This window comes from Scheffersomyces stipitis, chromosome 1 (genome assembly GCF_000209165.1).
Source record: "Scheffersomyces stipitis CBS 6054 chromosome 1, whole genome shotgun sequence".
Classification (NCBI taxonomy): Eukaryota; Fungi; Ascomycota; class Pichiomycetes; order Serinales; family Debaryomycetaceae; genus Scheffersomyces; species Scheffersomyces stipitis.
Genome location: NC_009068.1, coordinates 3269124 through 3288530, shown reverse-complemented (window position 1 = coordinate 3288530; position 19407 = coordinate 3269124). Strand labels below are relative to the sequence as shown.

The window sequence follows — 19407 nt, the reverse complement described above, 5'->3', positions numbered from 1 at the left end:
ATAAGCTCCAGAACGATTCGCCGAGATTATATCCCGCTATCGAACATCTATAAATATCTGAGCGAATCCATTGCCCTGCGCTCGTATTTGTATTGCGGCAGAGGTCCTTAGCCACATGCACTCCATCGGCCCCCCAACCCAATAATCTCTTGATTCCACAAAGGACACTTGCCAAATCAATCAAACTCCTAAATAAACTCACTTTTTTTCAGCATCAGAAGTTGTATTCACATCTTATCAAGCATATCCACACCCATCCATCGCTGTCGGTATACTCTGCGCAATCCCGCTTAAGACCGATCTGCCATCACTATCTGATAGTACTAATTCTGCTACATACACATTATTGTAGTTCACAGCAGTATAGCCTCAGCTCTCAACGTTAGAGCCACTGATCCAAAAGAATCAACCTACAAACCGCAGATCACATCCATCACGAAATGTCGTCTTCCGTCCCTTACGATCCATATATCCCTAACCAGACTACTGGAGACCAATCGCAGTCGAGAACTGCGGCCATCCAGGCAGTAAGTATAGAGAGAAGCATTTGATTGAAAAGACAAAATATGAATGAAGACCAGAAATGAAATGTCACCAACCAGATATAACTGTATGAACGTTATGTTGTTTGATGTCACAAAGTCTACTCGCAAACCATGAACTAGATTATTCGAATATTGTAGTCTCACATTATTATGAAACACATTGTCATAATTTTCGTTCACAGCTATTATATCATATCGCATCATGAGAGCTATGATCATAACGTGAAGATAGTATTGCAGTAGAGGCTGTCAGACCATATGATAGTGTGTATTCACAATCATGGCATATCATTTCTTTATTTTTTTTTCATTCTTATGGTTTAACGTCACATTAATTTCCGTACTAACCATTCTAGCAAATCGACGACACCGTCGGAATCATGAGAGACAACATCAACAAAGTCGCCGAAAGAGGTGAAAGATTGGACTCCATAGAAAACAAGACCGACAACTTGGCCATCAGTGCACAAGGGTTCAGAAGAGGCGCCAATAGAGTCAGAAAAGACATGTGGTGGAAGGACTTCAAGATGAGATTGTGTATTATCTTGGGAGTTATTATCGTATTGATTGTCATCATTGTGCCCATTGCTGTCCACTTCAGCTAGTCAGTGTTGTAGTTGCTTCGTTTGTTAGTGCCAAATAGGTTAATGAAATAGTTGTTTTTACTTAGTAAAGCTTTAAATAGCTTTCGAGCCACCCAATAGTTATAAGTAGAGTAGAGTAGGCTCTTGTCGCTAGAGGGATCATTTGCGTTTGGGAAATCAAGCGAATATCAGCACATAACTTGCATATCTTTCGCAGCCATAGATTCAATAATATAATTTCATAGTTAAGACTGATATATTGATGGGCCATGTAAGTAAAGTCTGATTCACTTATGCCTCATGTGACTTAGATCACAGCACACTGGAAGAGCTATAAGCTGATGAGTTTGTGGTTCTTATAGTGGAGTTTGTGATTCTTATAGTGAGGTTGGCGAGAGTCAAAATCAGAGTGGAAAATCGCGAGAAAATGCGTCTCCAAAAAAGAGCAAGAGGGCAAGATGAGCCTCCAAAAAAGTACCAAAAAAGGGCCGGAAAGTTACGAAACAAGAGGGAAATATATTTGAGTACCATGACAACAGTTTTGGTCAATGTCAAGGAGATCAAACTATTTTTTGGTATATTATTGATGCCTTCTTCCTCACTTAGAGAGATCAGAAAGTCAGTGCTACATGACTCTGTGCAAGCCGGAGTCAGATGCTGTGTGCCCCGAGTCAACACTGCCGTGCCAAATCTGTTGATTTTTACTGGAGAAGAAAGAATCACTTTCGTGAAAAATTCTTTTTAAACAGATCCAATTCCAATTGTATAACTTTCGTTTTCTATTGAATTGCCTTTTATAACCCGTCCTTCATATCTGCCGTCATGTTCAAGTCCGTCTTCAGAGCCTCGGCTCCCGTTACCAGAAGTTTCACTTCCAGAGTCGGTTTCTCCACTTCTAGAATTATTGCAAACTCAATCTCGCATAAATTGAACACCACGTCTCATGTCTACAAATACTTACAAGAAGGTCCTCAAAGTGTCAAGTACACTGCTGAACACGAATGGTTGGCTACCCATGCAGACGATTCTGCCTTTGTCGGTATCACCAGATATGCCTCTGAGGCTCTTGGTGATGTAACCTTTGTTGAATTGCCAGAAGTCGGTGACAGAGTTGAAGTAGGTGACACCATTGGCTCCGTCGAATCAGTGAAGAGTGCCTCGGAAATCTACTCACCAGTGGCAGGTGAGGTCATTGCCATCAACATTGCCTTGGAATCGGAACCAGCTTTGATTAACACCGATCCTATTGGTGAAGGTTGGATTGCCCAGATCAAGTTGGATGATGCTAGTGCTGTTGAAGCTTCTGAAGAATTGATGACAGAAGAAGAATACGATGCTTCTTTGGAAGAGCACTAAGCAGACCCAGTTACGTTCATTTATCATGCTGTTTAGAGAATAGCAATATATATTTATTCAGAGACAGAGTAGTACAGTAGGAGAAACATGGAGAAGGAGAATCTCCTTTTAAAGACTCAGAAAAATTGGCAGGTCAAACAAACATAGGATATATTGAGCTATAGGTATACCGATTTAATGTCTATACTCATCGGTATTGAGCTTTAGTGAACTATTTTGTAGATTTATCAATTTATTGGACTATACTATGGTGCACTGATATTTCTAGACACATTTGAGTTATACATGGAGTAAATCAACTTCATCGAATGTACATATAATAGTACTATAAGTTCAATGCTGGGGTCTTGCCTTTGATTCTACCCAAGACACAGTCTCGAGTGTACTTTTCAATGAAGTTATCTTCGTGCAACATCTCAAAGCTCTCTGTAGCATCTCTGCCCGCGTAGTTGACGATCGACTCCATTCCCCCAGGATGGTTCTTCAAGAACGGAGTCAAATCCAAGACAACGTTCTTCACCACCACCCAACAGTCTTCACGTTTATTGTGCTTAGCAACATCTTCGTAGGTGAACTCCTTGGCAGGGATCTCAAACAGCTTAAATTTTTCCGTAGCAGTAGCAGCAGGAGTAGCAGCAGGAGCGGTAGTAGATGTATTACTATTAGAAGTCGCAGTAGCAGCAGCAGTAGCAGTAGAAGAAGAGTTAATATCTCCAGTAGAAGGGTTGCCTTCGCCCCATTCTATGGTGACCTTCTGTGGATTGTTTGGATCAATGTGTAAGTTGATCATTTGCAATCTGTTCAAAGATGATGATCCTACAGGACCTTCACTCAACTTGTTCATGTAATAACTGGTAGCTTGATCAGCAGCTAATCTTCCGTAGACTACGCACGCTAAGAGAGAAGAACCTCCAAGTCTATTGTGACCATGGATACCTCCAGCCAATTCTCCAGCAGCATACAAGCCTTCAAAAGGTTCATATTCGTCTTCTCCTACTTGGTACATTACTTGAGCTTTATCGTTGATTCTAACACCTCCCATTGTAAAATGCAACACTCTGGTAATGAAAGAGACATGGTAGCTGGCATCAGGATTGTACTCGAAGGGAGTGGCTGGGAAGAACTTCTTCCCAAATGGATCTTTGATCTCGCCACGAGCAGCTTTGTTGTAAGTAGCAAATACCAGTTCCAACTTTTCGGGATGTCCAGACAACCCCAAATCAGCAAGTAGCTGCTTTCCAGAAATAGTCTTCATCAAGTTTCTGGCCTTGTAGTGCTTGACATGGAACTCCAAGTTCTTTTCACTGGCTTCATTCAAAACCAATCTTAATGGCCCATTGCCCAACTTCAATTGTTTTTCCATTTCACCACTGACGTAGTCTCTGGGTCCCAACTCGTCCACAAAACGTTCGCCTTTAGCATTCAAGATGATCCCACCTTCACCACGAAGTGCCTCAGCTCCTAGAAATAAGAAACGGGGAACCTTCTTACCCAGAATGGTGTCGGTGTCGTTATAGTCAATCAAGCCAGTAGGATGCACTTGTACTTTGTCTAAGTCGGTTCCCACACCTTTGTTCTTCATAATGATCTTCTGGCCATCACCAGTGGCATGGTTTCCATTCGTAGAAGGTAAGTCAATAATATCAGGTCTGTACTTTTTCAAGAGCGAGTTCTTGGTGAAGTCAGCGGCATACCCACCTGTACTCATGATCACAGGACCAGTCAACTCGTGTTTCGTCTTGTCAAGCAAGTTCTTGTACTTCACCCCAGTCACCTTGTGGTCCTGTTTCACCAAGTCGATCACCTGACAGTTCTTCAAGATCAACACCCTGTGGGGTTCAGCCAAGGCTAAGTCTTCCAAGGTTTCCAACAACCGATACGTGATGGCCATGCCTGGGAACTTTGAGTCTTTTCCTCTGTGGGTTCTGGGCTGGGAATGACCCCCCAATCTCGACACAACTGTCAAATCCAAGTCAAACACTTCCTGGAGCCAATGTACGGCATCTGCGGAATGGTAAGTTAACACCTTGATCAAGTCTGGTCTGGCCCTGTCCTTAGCAGTAGCCAAAGTGTCGTCGTAGAACTGTTGCACCGAGTCCTTGATTTCGAGATCAACCTGTGTCCTCGTCAAGGCTCCGTTGATCCCGGATGTAGCTTTTCCACTATTTCCACTGAGAAACCCCTGCTTGTCCAAGAGAATCACATTGGCTCCTCGGAGATATGTCTGGTGCGCAGCAGAGAGTCCCGCCAACCCACCACCAACGATGATGATAGGATTCCGGGGAAGAGTATTTGGAGAAGACATGTCCTGGTGATATAGGTTCAAGTAAATAGTGATTTGACAAAGAGAAATTTAATATGGTGATAGTTCAATATTTGAAAAACCAACAGGTAAAAGACAATAGCTGAAAAATTGAAAACGAAAATAATTGAATGTGATAAAGAAATAATCTGAAAAGTCGGCAGATTATGCGTACAAGTCAATTATATGCTCCGATTTCTTTCAATTGTTAACTTTGACACTCTCCACACTTTTGCTACAAGAAGAATCTCTCTCCACACAATCTCTCACCACTGGCTTATGTTCTACACCGCTCTCATTGGTTCCGCAGCTATCTCCATGGGTAAGTACTTTTGTGAGCTTCCGAAAAATAATCTCGAAATGCGGGGGAGCTACTCCATACCAGTATGAGACAAGCCCCACCAAATCGGATCATCTTTATACCGATTTATTCTCCCTGACATTCATATACATACCAATTTATATGATTCTACATGAATCCATAAGGAAAATTGTGTTTCTAAAATAGTATATGCCTATATAATTAAATAGATGTATAATCATATTTTTGTGTTTCTCTATGTCCAAAGTACTCTAGCCTTAACTGCGAATGTTCACTTCTATTTTGCATCCATTATATATGAACTTGTACATCATCTGAATCTTCAATTTAAGTCTCTTTATAGACTATTGACATTTTTGGCAATAACATACATATATATATATCGTATATACTATAATAATGTTGCTATCAATGTGAAATATATTGCAACGCAAAGGTAATATCTTCAAACCCAGCTTCGTTGGCTACTAGAAGGTCTTCATTTCCAGCCAAGTTAGCATGGTTAATATGGTTCCACGTAGTGGCGTCACCATATAGCATGGCCGGGGCCTTCTGCTTCTGTCCATCCTTGGTACACCTCTTACAGTTGTAGGTATCGTGGGTATCACAGTTGGTGTCTGGCTGGTACATGAACAATTGCCGCAAATTGTCAGCGCTGAAAAGACGCTCCACATCTTCCTTCTCATCAACTACACAACTCGACAACGACATCTTCATCGACTGCCGTTGGAAGATCTTCTCTTCTATAGTACCAGTAGAGATGAATCTGTAAATAAAACAATCCTTCTTTTGTCCGTCTCTCCATACTCTCGCGAGGGCCTGTTGATCAGCGGCAGGGTTCCAGTCTGGATCCATCAAGATCAATCTGTTGGCTCCAATTAAGTTGATACCACACCCTCCGGCCTTGGATGACAAAAGAAATATGAATTCATTACCTTCTGGATCGTTGAACTTATCCACTAACTTCTGTCTCTTATTGATGCTCAATGTCCCATCCAAACGGAGCGAACCATACTTCTTGTGTCTACACATCCTTTCAATCAAGTCCAACGTCTGCGTGTAATTCGAAATCAACACAATCTTATCGTTAGTTTGGCTTCGAATTTGGTACAAGAACCGTTCCAAGATCATGAACTTACCACTGTACCACGACTGGACCTCTCTATTCCTGCCTCCACTACCAATGGAAGAGCAATAATCTTCGGGAATGAATTTTTCACTGCCTTCAAAATCATCGGGCAAGTTCAATAAATCTGGATGGTTGCACAACTTCTTCAACATTCCAATTGCTTTCAACGGCTGTGAACCCACACCTTTCAATAACTTCTTGATCTCGGGAGACGTAATAAAGTGCCTGTAGAGGTCTTTCTGCATTGGAGATAGCCCTGTAAACAACACATACTCGTATTTGACAGGAAGGTACTTGGACAATATATCGTTAGTTCTACGGATAATGAACTTAGATACAAGCTGAGAGAGTTCCGCTAACTTTTCGTCGCCAACCTCTCTTTCTTTGTCTGTAGCTATGGCATCTCTTCCTTTCAAGATCTTATTCTCAAAATTCTTCTTGAAGTCGTTTCTGGTACCCAAATATCCTGGGTTGGCAAAGTTCAAGAGTGAAAAATACTCAGATAAATCGTTCTGAATGGGTGTACCAGACAAAATGACTCTTCTTTCGCAACGCAATGAATTCAATGCTGTAAAGGTAAGCGAATCACCATTCTTGAGACGATGACCTTCATCTGCAAGCATCAATCCGACTTCTGTACCAGCCAACTTGTCTACGTTACGCCTTAACGTCTCATAAGAAATGATAAGAACTGGTCGGACGATGTTTCTTCCTCGAGCCACAGACCACTGTTGAAGGGCTCCTCCCAACTCGCTGTTCTTGGTGCTCTTGCCATCTACTGCCAATGGAGTCAAAACACCTTCACCCAACCATTTTATGATTTCGTTGGCCCAGTTTCGCACCAACGAAGAGGGACACACTATAATACACTTTTCTATAGTTCTTTTGCCTCGAGGACTCTGCTTCAACAACGTCCACATCAACGCTATGCACTGCAACGTCTTACCCAATCCCATCTCATCTGCCATGATGCACCCTTTAGCTCGAGCATCGATGAGTCCAGCTGTACATCTATATAAGAATTTGACCCCTGCGATCTGATGGGGCCGTAAGATCTTCGCCAACTTGGGGTCTATAACTACAGGCACATCAGGATACTTCGCCAACGCTTCCTCTGGGTTAGTCACTATACCAAGTATCTCAGCAAGCGACCTGTGGGTCTTTCTCTTTTTTGTTACAGGGCCCTCGGGAATGTTTTCTTTATCCTCTTCCTCTGGTGTCGGAGACGATTCTTCTTTCTCTTCTTCAATTTTCGGAATTACATCCACAGTGGGATCATATAAGACAATAGCAAACTCACTCATGGGGTCGTGAAGAGCCCTTGGAGGTATTATAGGAACTACTTTGGTACCCAATGGTGGTGGTGGGCCACGATTAGCAAACTGTTCCCGTTTGGCATTGTCTTTCGAAAACGGCACCAGGAACGTCCTTCGGAGAGTATCTTCGTTCTTAGCTATTCCACCATTTTGGAGCATGGCTCGTGGTAACAAGGAACCAAATCTACGTGTTTTTATTGCATTTCCGTTCTCATCTACTGCAAAGTCTAGTTCGAGTTCGTTTCCGTCTACTGAGTCAGGGTCTAGAATCAGATAACTCTTTACTTTTGCACGAGCGTTTCGAAGCGGTAACCCTCTTGTAGACTCCGTGGCACCGGTTCCGACGTCCTGTTTTCGGTTGGCAAATGGAACCTGGAATGGTCTTGCTAGTCGCGTGGCAGAGTCTGTAACGCGTGGAGGTCTCTTGTGTTTGGGAACTCCAGCACCCGAACCAAGGGGGGTGGTGAATTCTTTAAGGGGCTTTCTGGCCATGAATATATGAGCCTAAAATGCAAAAGTAGAACAGAAAACAAACGAGTTTGATGTCAATTAAAAAAAAAAGAACGCAAACAATTAAAGACTTACAAATTAATGCAAATTAGTAAGTCAATAGAAGATGCGAAATGGTTGTGAAAAGCGAAAAGTAAATATAAACATTCAAATCGCGACATTGTGCAGCAGCCGCGACATTAGAATTATTAGTATAGCTCCAGTAGAAGAGTCCATTAATTATCACTATAGATTTGTATGTTCACCCAGATTCTTTGTATCTTTTAGCTATCTAAGATTATTCACTGTTAGCTGTATTTCTCGAAGAACTGGTATTTTCTATTTGACCAATTCCATTAATTTTTGTATTGGAAACACCATTTGTACCAGATCTCACTACTCCTTGCTTCTTCTTCTACTATAATACAATTGGAATTTTTAATTGCTTCAATATCCATACAGCTAATTCTTAACCTTGCCATTCTACAATGGACCAAATTATTGCCAAAGCTAGTAACCAGGCTGTGTCGTTTGCTATACGTTCAGGAATCCTGATAGCCTCGGGATACGCTATACGAACTGTGACGAAGTTTCTCGAGCAATTGCCAGAGTCTGAAAAAAAACGAATCGAAGTTACCAGAAACAAGATCCAAACTAAAATCAACATAGTTTCGATTTCAATCGATCTCATTAAGTTGGCTGCTGCTCGAGGAAATTCTATACTAGAAGCTACTGTGGAATTTATCGACGAGTTGCAGCAGGAGTTCGATGCCTTTGACGAAACTGTAGACAAAATTTCAAAGCAACTTACAAACGGTAACGAAAAGGAACTGGTGAAAAAAGTAGAAGAATATATGAAGGGGTTGTTGTCTCATTTGAACGAGGCCATACCGATCTTGAACTTGTCGTTGATTTCTTCTGGCGTGAATATGAAAGGTTCTATCACCACGAATTCGATTTCGCCAGGAAGATTGCTACAGGCAGCCAATTACATCAACATAGCTACGACTGATAACCAATTAGAACAAGTGGGCCCTACTTTTGATATGGTTATGTACTCTATATTCTATAATCCCAGCAGAATGAAGTACATTGAGAAAGAATCGCTTGACGAGCTTTCGCTCATCTCCTGGAAGGAGACATTTGCTAGGTGTCTGGTCAAAATCACGAAGGGCAAAGACAATTATGCTTATAATCTTGATATTCTTGAAGATTTCAACGATACGAGATACCACGACGAAGATGAGTCCAAGCCTCAGCTAAAGTCGTATGATCTGTTGACAATTTCCCGAATGTTCTTCAGTGCTTCAGGTAAACTTTTGAGATTAGAAAGTCGAAATTCACCGGTTCTCATAATCAAATTGGTGGATGATAAAACTGGAGCAGAAGAGTGGATAGCCTTAGGTGAACTTCATAAAGGTGAATTTGACGATGACGACGACGACGAAGATGATGAAGAAGCAGTAGGAAATGAGACGCTCACCAAGGAGATAAGAAATAGTTCCTTGTCTATCTTGGAGTACCTTATTCGTTTATGTAAAATTCAGCAGATAGAACAGAAGTCTATCTTGGAAGTTCCCGATGAGCTTCTTGCCTTGTATCTCAAAGATGCGGTTAATGCACCCACTAACACTATCATAGAGCCAAAGAGCCATGCCTCAGAATTACGTCATGATATAAATTCCTCCAAAACAAATAACGTCATCACCATGGATTCCAATATCAATAGACTCCAAAATTTGGACCTAGATAAATAGATAGTGTTGAATTGATCTAAGCATACTACCAATAACTATTTCTGATAAAGAGGTTATATGAAATGATAGCTTATCTGTAATTAAATATACATTATACTTCTATTCAATTACATCCTATAGAACTTCATACTCCAGTCGGTGAATAAATTCAAAATATCAAGGAAACAACACACAACGCCCTATTGCCTATTGTACATATTCTATAATTGTCCAGAGCAAGGATCTTAGCTATGTCTGTTTTGATATTCTGGTTATTCTGATAATTAGAAGTCTTGGTCAAAACTCTTTCCGTCAAACAGAGGCAACAAATCTTGGAACATCGGCAAATTGACCTCATAGTCCATTGGTGCCTGAGCAGGAGGTACAGAAGAAGAATAGTTTTGTTCTTCACCGTTCTCTTCTGGGACTGCACTAGTAAGTTTGCTGTTGCCGTAGATGTCCCCATTCAGTACGTCAGGTGTACCGGAAACCTTCCGATCTTCAGATAAGCCGTTCTTCTGATTCTCATATATGTTAGCAAACGACGACGATGTTGACAACGAAGTGGTTCTTTTATTGTTATTTGAAGCGAGTTCAGAAAACCAGTTTTCGGAGTTGGCAAAATCACTTTCATTCTGATTCGAGGCTATATTCGTTGAAGAAGAAGTTGACCCCAAGCCTGTACCTCCAAAATGGTGATAATGAGGACTGTCGTCACTATGGAAGCCACTGGCAACATTGTGCACATCATAGGCCCCATAAAGTCCACTCGGAGGATACGCAGCAGAATTTGTAGAGTTGGGTATTCCTCCTACTATAAACGACGAGTTGTGGTTATGGTTTACATCAAAAGAGCGACTGGACGAATTCGACGCTATAGATAAGACACTTTCGGGCCTTTTAGGCCGTATAGGTTGGTAATGATTATTGCCGCTATTGGTTGAGTTAACATTAGAAGAAGTCGATTGCGGTGTAGCACTAGGCTGGGGAATAGGTCTTACTGGTTTGGGCTGATGTGGTCTGTTGAGAGATTTGATAGACAGCGAATGCGAAAGATCCGTACTTACGTTACTGTCTGCATTAGTATTCGTTACGTTTGCATTGGAATTGTTACTTCCGTTCGAGTTTACGAGGGGATTAACTTTGGAGTTTCCATTTCCATTTGTACCAGTCAAGTTGGTGAAGGTTGTGCTCATAGGAGCACTTTTTTCATGAAGAGAAGTGAATATGTTGTTCTGTGGAATTGACAGAAGTGGCTGGTTCAGGTCGCTGTCAAAACTGGCTGTTCCCACTAAGGGAAACAAGGGAAACATGTGATCCACCAACTCGAGTTCTGTAGGTGATAAATGGGCATCGATATCGGGATTATTGTAGTGGCGCTTTATATCAGTTGCAAGTGTGGGAAGATCAATTGAGTCTTTTTCGTAAGCTGTGTCGTTATTGGTGTCGTAAGAGAGGTCGTTGTAGTTGTTGTTGCTTAAACTGATACTATTAGTACCGTTCATTGTAGTATTATTGTTATTGTTGAAGTTAGAGCTTGGGCTCAATGAGCCAGCAGAATTGGAATTACTTCCGGTGTTGAAGGGATCGTTGAGGTTAGTTTTAGAGCCGTTGATGCTGTTGTTGGAAGTGTTGTTTTCCGACGGAGCAGCCGAGGAAAACAAGTCAAACAAGCCGTTGCTGGTTTCAAAGGGGACAATGACATCTTCGATCACGTAATTGTTAAGAGAGTTTGACGCTGTGAATGTTGACGATGTGCCGTTCAGGCTTCTAGGTGAAGTTGAAGGATTTCCGTTCGACGAGTTACTATTCAAATTCGAGTTCGAAGACGTAGAGGCAGATCTTTTCAACAAATCAGCGTTAGCTGCCGTGATCAACGACTTCTTTTTAGCTCGTTCCGAGGCTGTTTGGTGATGAATGTTGCCTTGAGGAGCGACGCCCACTTTTTTTGCTGCCTGATTAGCTGAACAAGTACAATGTGAGTTCTTGTGGCAGGGACAAGAGGCCAAATGCATTCCAGGAGATTTTCCTTTTTTTCCACAAGTACAAGTTGTATGGAGGTTTTTCATTTTACGCTGGTCGCGGCAATGCTGACATTGTGAAGCGGGTCTTCCTTTTGGTTTGATCATGGTTAACGGCTGGTCAGTGTGGGTGCAGGTGGTGACTCTGTGACCACGAATGCACCGTTCACAGGCATACTTTACACCGTTGATTAATACCATTTTATGGATGAAGTCAAAACGGCAGTGGATGTGAAGAAATTACGTAAAGTTGTAAAGCACCGGTTATACGAGTGAGAATGGATAGTACTGACCTTTGGCTTTTAAGTAAGCGTAGATGTGAAAAGATAAGTTAAGGTGTGATTATGGCACCCAATGGGCAATTAAAATAACTTTCGATATCTTACGGTAGGCTGTTCCTTATAGCAAGCTATACTGCTATTGGAGATGATATGTAAGGTTCTTGTACTGGTGCGGTGAGATTCTGACCAAAAGATACGAATATCCAACTGGGACCAAAGCAATGAAAACTCTCGAAAGAATATTCAAAATATGTCAAGATTCACGTATAGAATCGTTCTATACTCTCAAACAAGGTACTATTGTGTTTGTGGCGTGGGATGTGCTCGAGGTGTAGTCGATGAGCCAGCAGATACAATTCAGATCTGCGCTTAGAAATGCCAACAGGCTGTCCAGAAATCTGGGACTTTGGCCGAGTTTAGGAAGCGTGAGGTCGAGATACGCCAAATAGCGGGCTGTAGCAAGAATGTGCACTAGTATGAAGAAGAGAAATACTGGTGGAAATAGAAAATGTAAATTAACAAAAGTAGAATTAGAAATAAGAATTTATATAATGAGACAAGAAAATCGAAATTACTGTGCGAGTGCGAATTTGTGGGAACAAATTAGTGACTATTTTAGTTCGTGGTGACAGAACAATAGCGCGGAAAGTGTGAATTGGGCACCAGGGAAAAATGCCTGCTACATTTAGCGAGACTGCGAGCTGAGAGTGGTAAGGAGTCTAGCAGCGTTCGCTACGAATATCTACCAAACACGATCTTGAAACTAGGATTTGAAGTCCGAAGAACAAGAGAATTAAGCTACGGGTACTAGCCAGAGCTTGAAGAGTGCAACACGAATGGCAGAGGCTCTGATCTTTGAAACTTCGTAATGACTCCAATGGCTCTCCCAACACAACTTTTAGCGAGAGATCTACAGTGGCAGAAGGAGCCAAGCATAGGAAGTCTCGGTAATGATGATATGTAGATGCTCTAGATAAGAACAGAACGATAAGAGAATAGCGATAAACGTGCTTTGCGGGTTGCATCTGGAAGCTACGGTATCAAGACCTGATTGATCCAGCCCTTCTGGTGGTGTTAATCATTCTGGTCATCATGCCTAAGTTCGCTAAGTCGTAGCGGATATTCCAATTTTAGCGAAAAAAGTGTAGCGGTTCCACATTAATCTTAGGGAGACTCGGAACTTGCTGCGAGTGGAATATCTCGCTATTAGACTACATTTCCGCCAGCAGCATCTCGTCTCCACTAAAGCAGTCGCTAAATCTCAAAGGCATCCATGATACACAGACTTCCGATTTATCCGCCATGTATAGAGCATGTCGCCTATTTTCTTATTTTCATAATTAGAACCTCTCTTCTCTCTCCTTGGTTCCTATCTCCTTCCAATTTGCTTGATCGTCTATTGTCGACGTAATTCCAGGCACCTTGCGTAACTCCCAAGCCAGCACTTTACCCGGAAAATTTTTCTTCGTTTTGAATGTAACGTCCTGCAGACGCTCGAACAACCAGTCTATTCTTAATTCATCACCTTCAACAATGAGTTCGTTATCTCTGCCCAATTCACAGATTCCGTGATGACGACAGCTTCTGCGGCACGATTCCCGAGATCTGGCCATTTTTGACAATTCTACTTTTTTTCAACGAGTATGACGTGGGTTTTTTCAATCGGTTTCTTCCGCTCCAGCCGCAATGAAACGTAATTACTTTTGATCTTAGCCAGAAGCTTCCTGCAACCTCGACTTCCTCCACAGCAATTACACACTTACTAATGCTGACAGGGATGTGGAGGAAAGTGACACATTCTACAAAATGGCACAAATAGATAATGACAGGTGCCTTAGGTATGTCACGTGATAACATGGAATTTGATCGGCCACTTCCGTTTTTCGTGATGAACTGGCAAGACAAAGAAACCAATGTAGTAGATGTAGATCTCGTAGGCTTCATCGGAGACATGAAGTTGTCATTCTCGTTTTAGATTGAGATTCCAACTCAAATTGAGACAGAAGGAACTGAGCGCACTTTCTAACTCAAAAGCGTAGAATTCTCGATATACACGATCAGTTTTTCCGTTTCTAACATTACTGTTCTGTATTCCTTACTGTTGGGCGGTATTGCTCTGTCTTGTTATGAATTTATCTGATTCCCTTTTCTAACATTTATGACTTCTAGGCCACTGTGATTTTCTATTCTTCACTTGTCAAAGATTTAACTCTATTCTTCTTTCGCAGCCTTCACTCGCTCAGCAAAACGGCTTAACGGAAAAATGAGTCACTTTTCCGTATAAAGAACTTCGAACGATTTCACAAATCTAGCCACACCAAGATGAACATAAAGAAAGGTCACCGATTGGTTCAGCGTATAAGTGTTGATTTCAGACAAAATAGTAACTTCATATTTTGTGGCAACGACAGTGGTAGACGACTCTAGGAAATTACACAACAGACTTCTGTAGTTATCTTTTGGGTGCAACTTTGCATAACGGCTGCAACTCAATTCCTTCTCGTAATCTTCTCATTTTTTGTTCAGTCTAGCATAATCAGTAATGATCTAGAACAATGTCTTCAACAATATCAAAAGTTTTGCAAGAATTGAAATGCAGTTTATAAGTAGTTTAATAATCTGTATAACGTAGAAATCTATACACTAAAGCTTGAAAGCAGGACTGACCAAGGGTTCGTACACTTTGCCAAACAACTTATCCTCTGGCAAATATCTGGTTTGGAAGTTCCTGACGTCGACATACGATTCGTTCAACTGGTCAATGCTGGTGACACCCAACAACCTCATGTTCATGATCATCTCGTCCTTCAAGATCTGAATAGCCTTGTACACACCCGCATCGCCGTAGGTAGACATGGCATAGAGGAAGGGTCTACCTATACCTACACCTTTTGCTCCTAAACAGATAGCCTTCAATACATCTGTCGCTCTTCTGACACCGCCATCAAGATAGATCTCAAGTTTATCCTGTAAACCCTTCAGTCTCAACACCGGCATCAATTCGATCAAAACTTCCAAAGGAGGCTTCAGGAACTCCAATTGTCTGCCTCCATGATTGGACAACACAATACCATCCACACCATGCTCAACAGCTAAAAGAGAATCCTCTACTGTTTGGATCCCCTTCAAGATGATAGGCATTTTAGTGATGGATCTGAACCATTTGATATCCTTCCAATTCAAACTAGTATCGATGAAAGAAGAAATGGCCCTCGCCGCACCTTGAGTACGGTCCGCTTCCTCATCATCTCCCTGAACATGACTCAAATCTTCGATATTCTTCGACCTCATATCCTTTTCACGACGACCCAACTGTGGAGCATCGACGGTGATAAAAAGGCCCTTGATGCCTCTTTTTTCTGCATGACGTACAATGTTTTCACATATTTCTCTGTCCTTATTGACATACAACTGTAACCACTGAGTTTGTTTATCAGTAGCCGCGTCGACAATCTCGTCAAAGGAACAGGAAGCCAATGTTGGAATCATCTGGATGATGTCCTGTTTAGCTGCCGATCTAGTCAACACACATTCTCCATCGTCGTGGCCCAATCTACCTAAAGCAGTAGCCGTGATATAAAATGGAGAGGACACTTTGGTACCCAACATTGTCGTAGACAAGTCAATATTTGTCACGTCTACAAGGACACGAGGTTTGAAAAACACTCTCTGGTATGAAGCATGATTTTCACGCAATGTGATTTCGTCGTCACAGCCAGAGGAGTAATATGACCAGGCAGTCTTTTCCATGGTGTGACGAGCTACAAACTCAAAGTCGTTTAAGTTGTACATTTGCGACAAATCTGGCTTCTTCTTGACCATCTTTCTCCTGAGCAATTCTTGTTCTGAAGGAGGATCGTCTTCATCATCGTCATATTCATCATCCTCTTCCGCAGAAGATGGAGGAGTAGTAGAAGCAACAGAGGAAGAAATTGGAGCCTTGTTTTCATGTTCATCATATTCAACATCGAACTCGTCTACAGTCTCGGGTGAAGAACTTGATGACGAGCTCGAGGAAGGCGCAGAAGGAGCAGGTGCAGATTCTGCTACAGGTTTAGGTGCTTTGGGTTTCGTGATCTCACCCGTAACTTCACCCTTGTGATATTTGGTAGCCAAGTACTTCGTCAACGTATCTCCTGGATGAATAGGGTCAAAGGCCTTAGTAGCATCTTTTCCAGCAAACTTTACAATGATGGCAGACCCACCAGGATGTTCATCCACAAAATCGGAGACATCGTAGGCTTTGCCGTGGATAATGACCCAGCAGTCTTTCTTGGTGTTGTGTTTTCTGACCTCTTCTATATCGACCATGGCGAGAAATGAATGGAATAACGTCGAGGTGTTGCTATAAGGAGGAAAACTAAGAAAGGAACCGAGTTTCAATACGGGATCGAGAGTGGACAATTGTGAAAAATCGATATCCGCTGTCAGGCTTAGATAACGGAAGGTGGGGGGTCGAGCGTACCCCACAAAATCATATGCAGTGTAAGCAAGATAATAGAAGATGTGATTGGACTCGGGATAAAGATGGGACGAGAGGGACTTAAGAAGGTCAAAGCCACTTCAGACTACTAGATATACACAAGCGACCTTGATGAGCAAACGATTGCTTAAAAAGAACGGTTTTGGACGAGTTAGCAATTATTGGCTGCTTGTTCTCTGCTAATGTACTGAATGGGAATAAAAAAACTCATATGTTTCACAGAGGCTTCATATACTCTACAGAATAAGTTCAAAGCGAACAAGAGTTCGCCCGATAATGTCTCTATTTAGGCTAAATGCAACTTCTGGGTGCAAATTACTACTTTTACCGGATAGACTTTCACTCGTTAAGGAATCTAAATAATTTTTCAGTGTTCTTATGCAACAAATTTGGCTGCGAACAGTGATTTTAGGATTCAGATTCAGTATCATCCTCGAAATCAGATTCTTGTACTAGACGAACATTCTTATTAAGCTCTCTTTGTTCGTTCGACCATGAAAGTGAATTGTTGTTTCGTAGATCAGCTAACAACAAGTTCGGCAACTTATAAAAGTCTCCTTCTACTTCTCGCAAACCACACTGCTTCAAGCGCAAACTCTTCAACGAGAGAGGAAACGTTTCAACACGTATCACTTCAATGGTATTATAACTCATATCAATATATTCAAGATTGGAACAGTCTTCCCAGATTATTTCACAGTCTACCAAGCAATTCATGATGCTGGCCTTCCAAAGGGTAGGAGAACTAACTCGAATGGATTTTGGTTTGTCGCCATCTTGAACCCTTCTTTTACTGTCCATCTCCAATTCCACTATTTGTGGGGGTAATTTTGCCAATACCTCCTCTACTTTAACTATGCTAGTTCGGTTGAGGTAAAGAAATCGAATTTCTCTGGGAAACGTAAAATCTTTGTGCACGGTAGTGATGGGGTTGGTTCGAAGGGATAGTTCCTTAACACTTCCTGGAATCTGGAAAGTGGTATTATTGATCTCGGTCAACTTATTAATGTCGAGGTCCAAGTTCCTCAACTTGCTCTCGCCAATGATAATAAAGCTTGTGATAAAGTTACGACATAGTTTGAGGTCAAACAATTTGTACGGCAATTGAACATTAACTTCCGTTATGTTATTTTCCCCTAAGTTCAACCTCTCGAGTCTTTCAGGTAGCTTTAAAGGGAAACCCTTAAGTTCACAAAAGCTAACTTCCAAATTTCTCAAACTTGCCATATGTAAAACATCTTCCCAAAAGTATAATGGTATCTTCAGGTTCGTTATACGCAATTTAGTTAAAGTCTGTAATGTCGATAGTTGATCAAAAGTGCCTACACTCGTAAGACTTAAGTCCGTCAATTTTGACATATGTTCAAGGATCGCATGCAAAGTGCAGTTGGCCAATGACAATCTTGCCAAATCCTTTGGGAGGTCAAAGTTTCGAAGCAAAAGAGGATTGCATCCTTGCGACAGGATTCCAAACCCATCTTGTATGATGAATTGTTGAAGGCCGGAAGGTAGAACAACTCTTTTAAATAAGGATGAATTCAATTCATTCTCATATTCGTTATTTTGGGGTTTAGGTCTTCTAAATAACAGAAGTTGTTTCAATTTTGAAAGCTCTTCAATCTGGTACATGCCTTCGGATAGAAGTCCCGATTTAAACTGCAAATTTTCTATCAGGGCAGGTAATTTGAATGCTGATAATGGAAGATTATATTGTAGACCATTTATATCAATATCTGTTAAATTGATCAAATTTGACAAGTCGAGAACGAGATTTTCAAAGTTCTCATAGGCAACGAATGTGAACAGTTGTAAAGTGTTGGGGAAATCAATCGTGATTTCACCTTTTCCTTGTAGAACCAAACATTGCTCGAGCTGTAATGATTTGATTGTTTTCGGAAGTAGAGCCATTTCATCCGGTAATAGGAACGGTTCGGCTTGGTGTAAAATTATGCTAAGTGATTCAAGGCTTGGAGGGAGACTTTGAATGATATCTTCTTTGAAACTGAAGATCTGAAGTTCTAGTTTCAGCAAATGGAGAGGCATGTACATTTCAGTATGGAAATCGAAAGTATGAAGTCCGTATAAGTTTGCTGGGAGCGTGTATTCCAACATGGCCTGCTCTGAGGCCTCGTCGAATTCTTCAGGGGTTTCGAACAGGAGCTTTTTGACTCGCTGGACTATTGTCAGCATTCGGGTAAACAATTCCTTTGATGGTTCATCAATAACTCGAAGATTTTGGACATGGATATGGGTGTTTCTATCAATGAACTCAGCAACTACTTCAAAGTTCCCCACTGGGATATATACAGACATATGTACAGAGGCTACTGCGCTGTCGAGAAGGTACCTCTTTCTGAGTCTTTCTAGACTCATACATAGAGGATCATCGTCATAGCCTTCCTCTGTGTTGACTTCGATATTCCTGTAAACCGCATTGAGCAATGGGTGTTGATACGGAGAGGAGCCGTTAGAAACGACAGCAAGAGCAAGACGAAAGGGAAGATGACAGATTATAGACTCCACTATGTGTAGAGGGAAACGATCCAAGTGAAGCACAAAAGATTCCATTGCTAAATGACATATAGAATTCATTAGAGACTGCAGTATAGCAATTGGTAATATGTCATTCAAACAGTTTGCTGCTCAATGGCTTCGGAATTGAAAAGAACTGGAGAGGTAGAATTCAATTCTTCATTTTTAGAAAGCTACATGCATATTTCGAGTGCGTCCACTTCGAATATTCCGTTATCTGTAAAGAACTATGGGTTGATGGAAGTAACAAGAATAGGATATACATTATACTTTCTGATCGTAAATGTGGAAAAATAGTAATATGTTAATTG

At 41.5% G+C, this 19407-nt stretch overlaps 8 protein-coding genes across 8 annotated transcripts; 3 read left to right on the top strand and 5 right to left on the bottom strand. All coding sequences in view use genetic code 12, as the record gives it.

The window, feature by feature from the left end:
* Window positions 1-440: 440 nt before the first annotated feature.
* On the top strand, window positions 441-1150 carry SNC2 (Synaptobrevin/VAMP-like protein; the record flags this gene model as incomplete). Its single annotated transcript, XM_001387160.1, has 2 exons — window positions 441-527; window positions 902-1150. 2 exons carry the CDS (start codon window positions 441-443, stop codon window positions 1148-1150), a joined length of 336 nt encoding a protein of 111 aa, XP_001387197.1.
* Window positions 1151-1898: 748 nt separating this feature from the next.
* Window positions 1899-2550, top strand: GCV3 (H-protein subunit of glycine cleavage system). Its single transcript, XM_001387159.1, has one exon. It carries the CDS (start codon window positions 1952-1954, stop codon window positions 2483-2485), a length of 534 nt encoding a protein of 177 aa, XP_001387196.1. The 5' UTR covers window positions 1899-1951; the 3' UTR covers window positions 2486-2550.
* Window positions 2551-2810: 260 nt separating this feature from the next.
* OSM2 (Osmotic growth protein) lies at window positions 2811-4790 on the bottom strand (the record flags this gene model as incomplete). Its single annotated transcript, XM_001386914.1, has 1 exon — window positions 2811-4790. The coding sequence occupies one exon, from the start codon at window positions 4788-4790 to the stop codon at window positions 2811-2813; it is 1980 nt and encodes a 659-aa protein (XP_001386951.2).
* A 727-nt stretch (window positions 4791-5517) lies between these two features.
* RAD54 (protein required for X-ray damage repair, mitotic recombination, and full meiotic recombination. mRNA increases in meiosis) lies at window positions 5518-8046 on the bottom strand (the record flags this gene model as incomplete). Its single annotated transcript, XM_001386913.1, has 3 exons — window positions 5518-7764; window positions 7807-7878; window positions 7900-8046. 3 exons carry the CDS (start codon window positions 8044-8046, stop codon window positions 5518-5520), a joined length of 2466 nt encoding a protein of 821 aa, XP_001386950.2.
* Window positions 8047-8531: 485 nt separating this feature from the next.
* On the top strand, window positions 8532-9800 carry YRB30 (Ran-specific GTPase-activating protein 30 (Ran binding protein 30) (RANBP30); the record flags this gene model as incomplete). Its single annotated transcript, XM_001387158.1, has 1 exon — window positions 8532-9800. One exon carries the CDS (start codon window positions 8532-8534, stop codon window positions 9798-9800), a length of 1269 nt encoding a protein of 422 aa, XP_001387195.2.
* A 74-nt stretch (window positions 9801-9874) lies between these two features.
* Window positions 9875-12544, bottom strand: CRF1 (copper resistance protein). The gene has a single exon (XM_001386912.1). The coding sequence runs from the start codon at window positions 11999-12001 to the stop codon at window positions 10064-10066; it is 1938 nt and encodes a 645-aa protein (XP_001386949.2). The 5' UTR covers window positions 12002-12544; the 3' UTR covers window positions 9875-10063.
* A 2180-nt stretch (window positions 12545-14724) lies between these two features.
* CYB3 (cytochrome b2, mitochondrial precursor) lies at window positions 14725-16392 on the bottom strand (the record flags this gene model as incomplete). The annotated part of the gene is made up of 2 exons (XM_001386911.1): window positions 14725-15968; window positions 16164-16392. The coding sequence occupies 2 exons, from the start codon at window positions 16390-16392 to the stop codon at window positions 14725-14727; spliced, it is 1473 nt and encodes a 490-aa protein (XP_001386948.2).
* Window positions 16393-16972: 580 nt separating this feature from the next.
* On the bottom strand, window positions 16973-19132 carry PICST_29216 (Leucine rich repeat protein; the record flags this gene model as incomplete). Its single annotated transcript, XM_001386910.1, has 1 exon — window positions 16973-19132. The coding sequence occupies one exon, from the start codon at window positions 19130-19132 to the stop codon at window positions 16973-16975; it is 2160 nt and encodes a 719-aa protein (XP_001386947.2).
* Window positions 19133-19407: the final 275 nt, after the last annotated feature.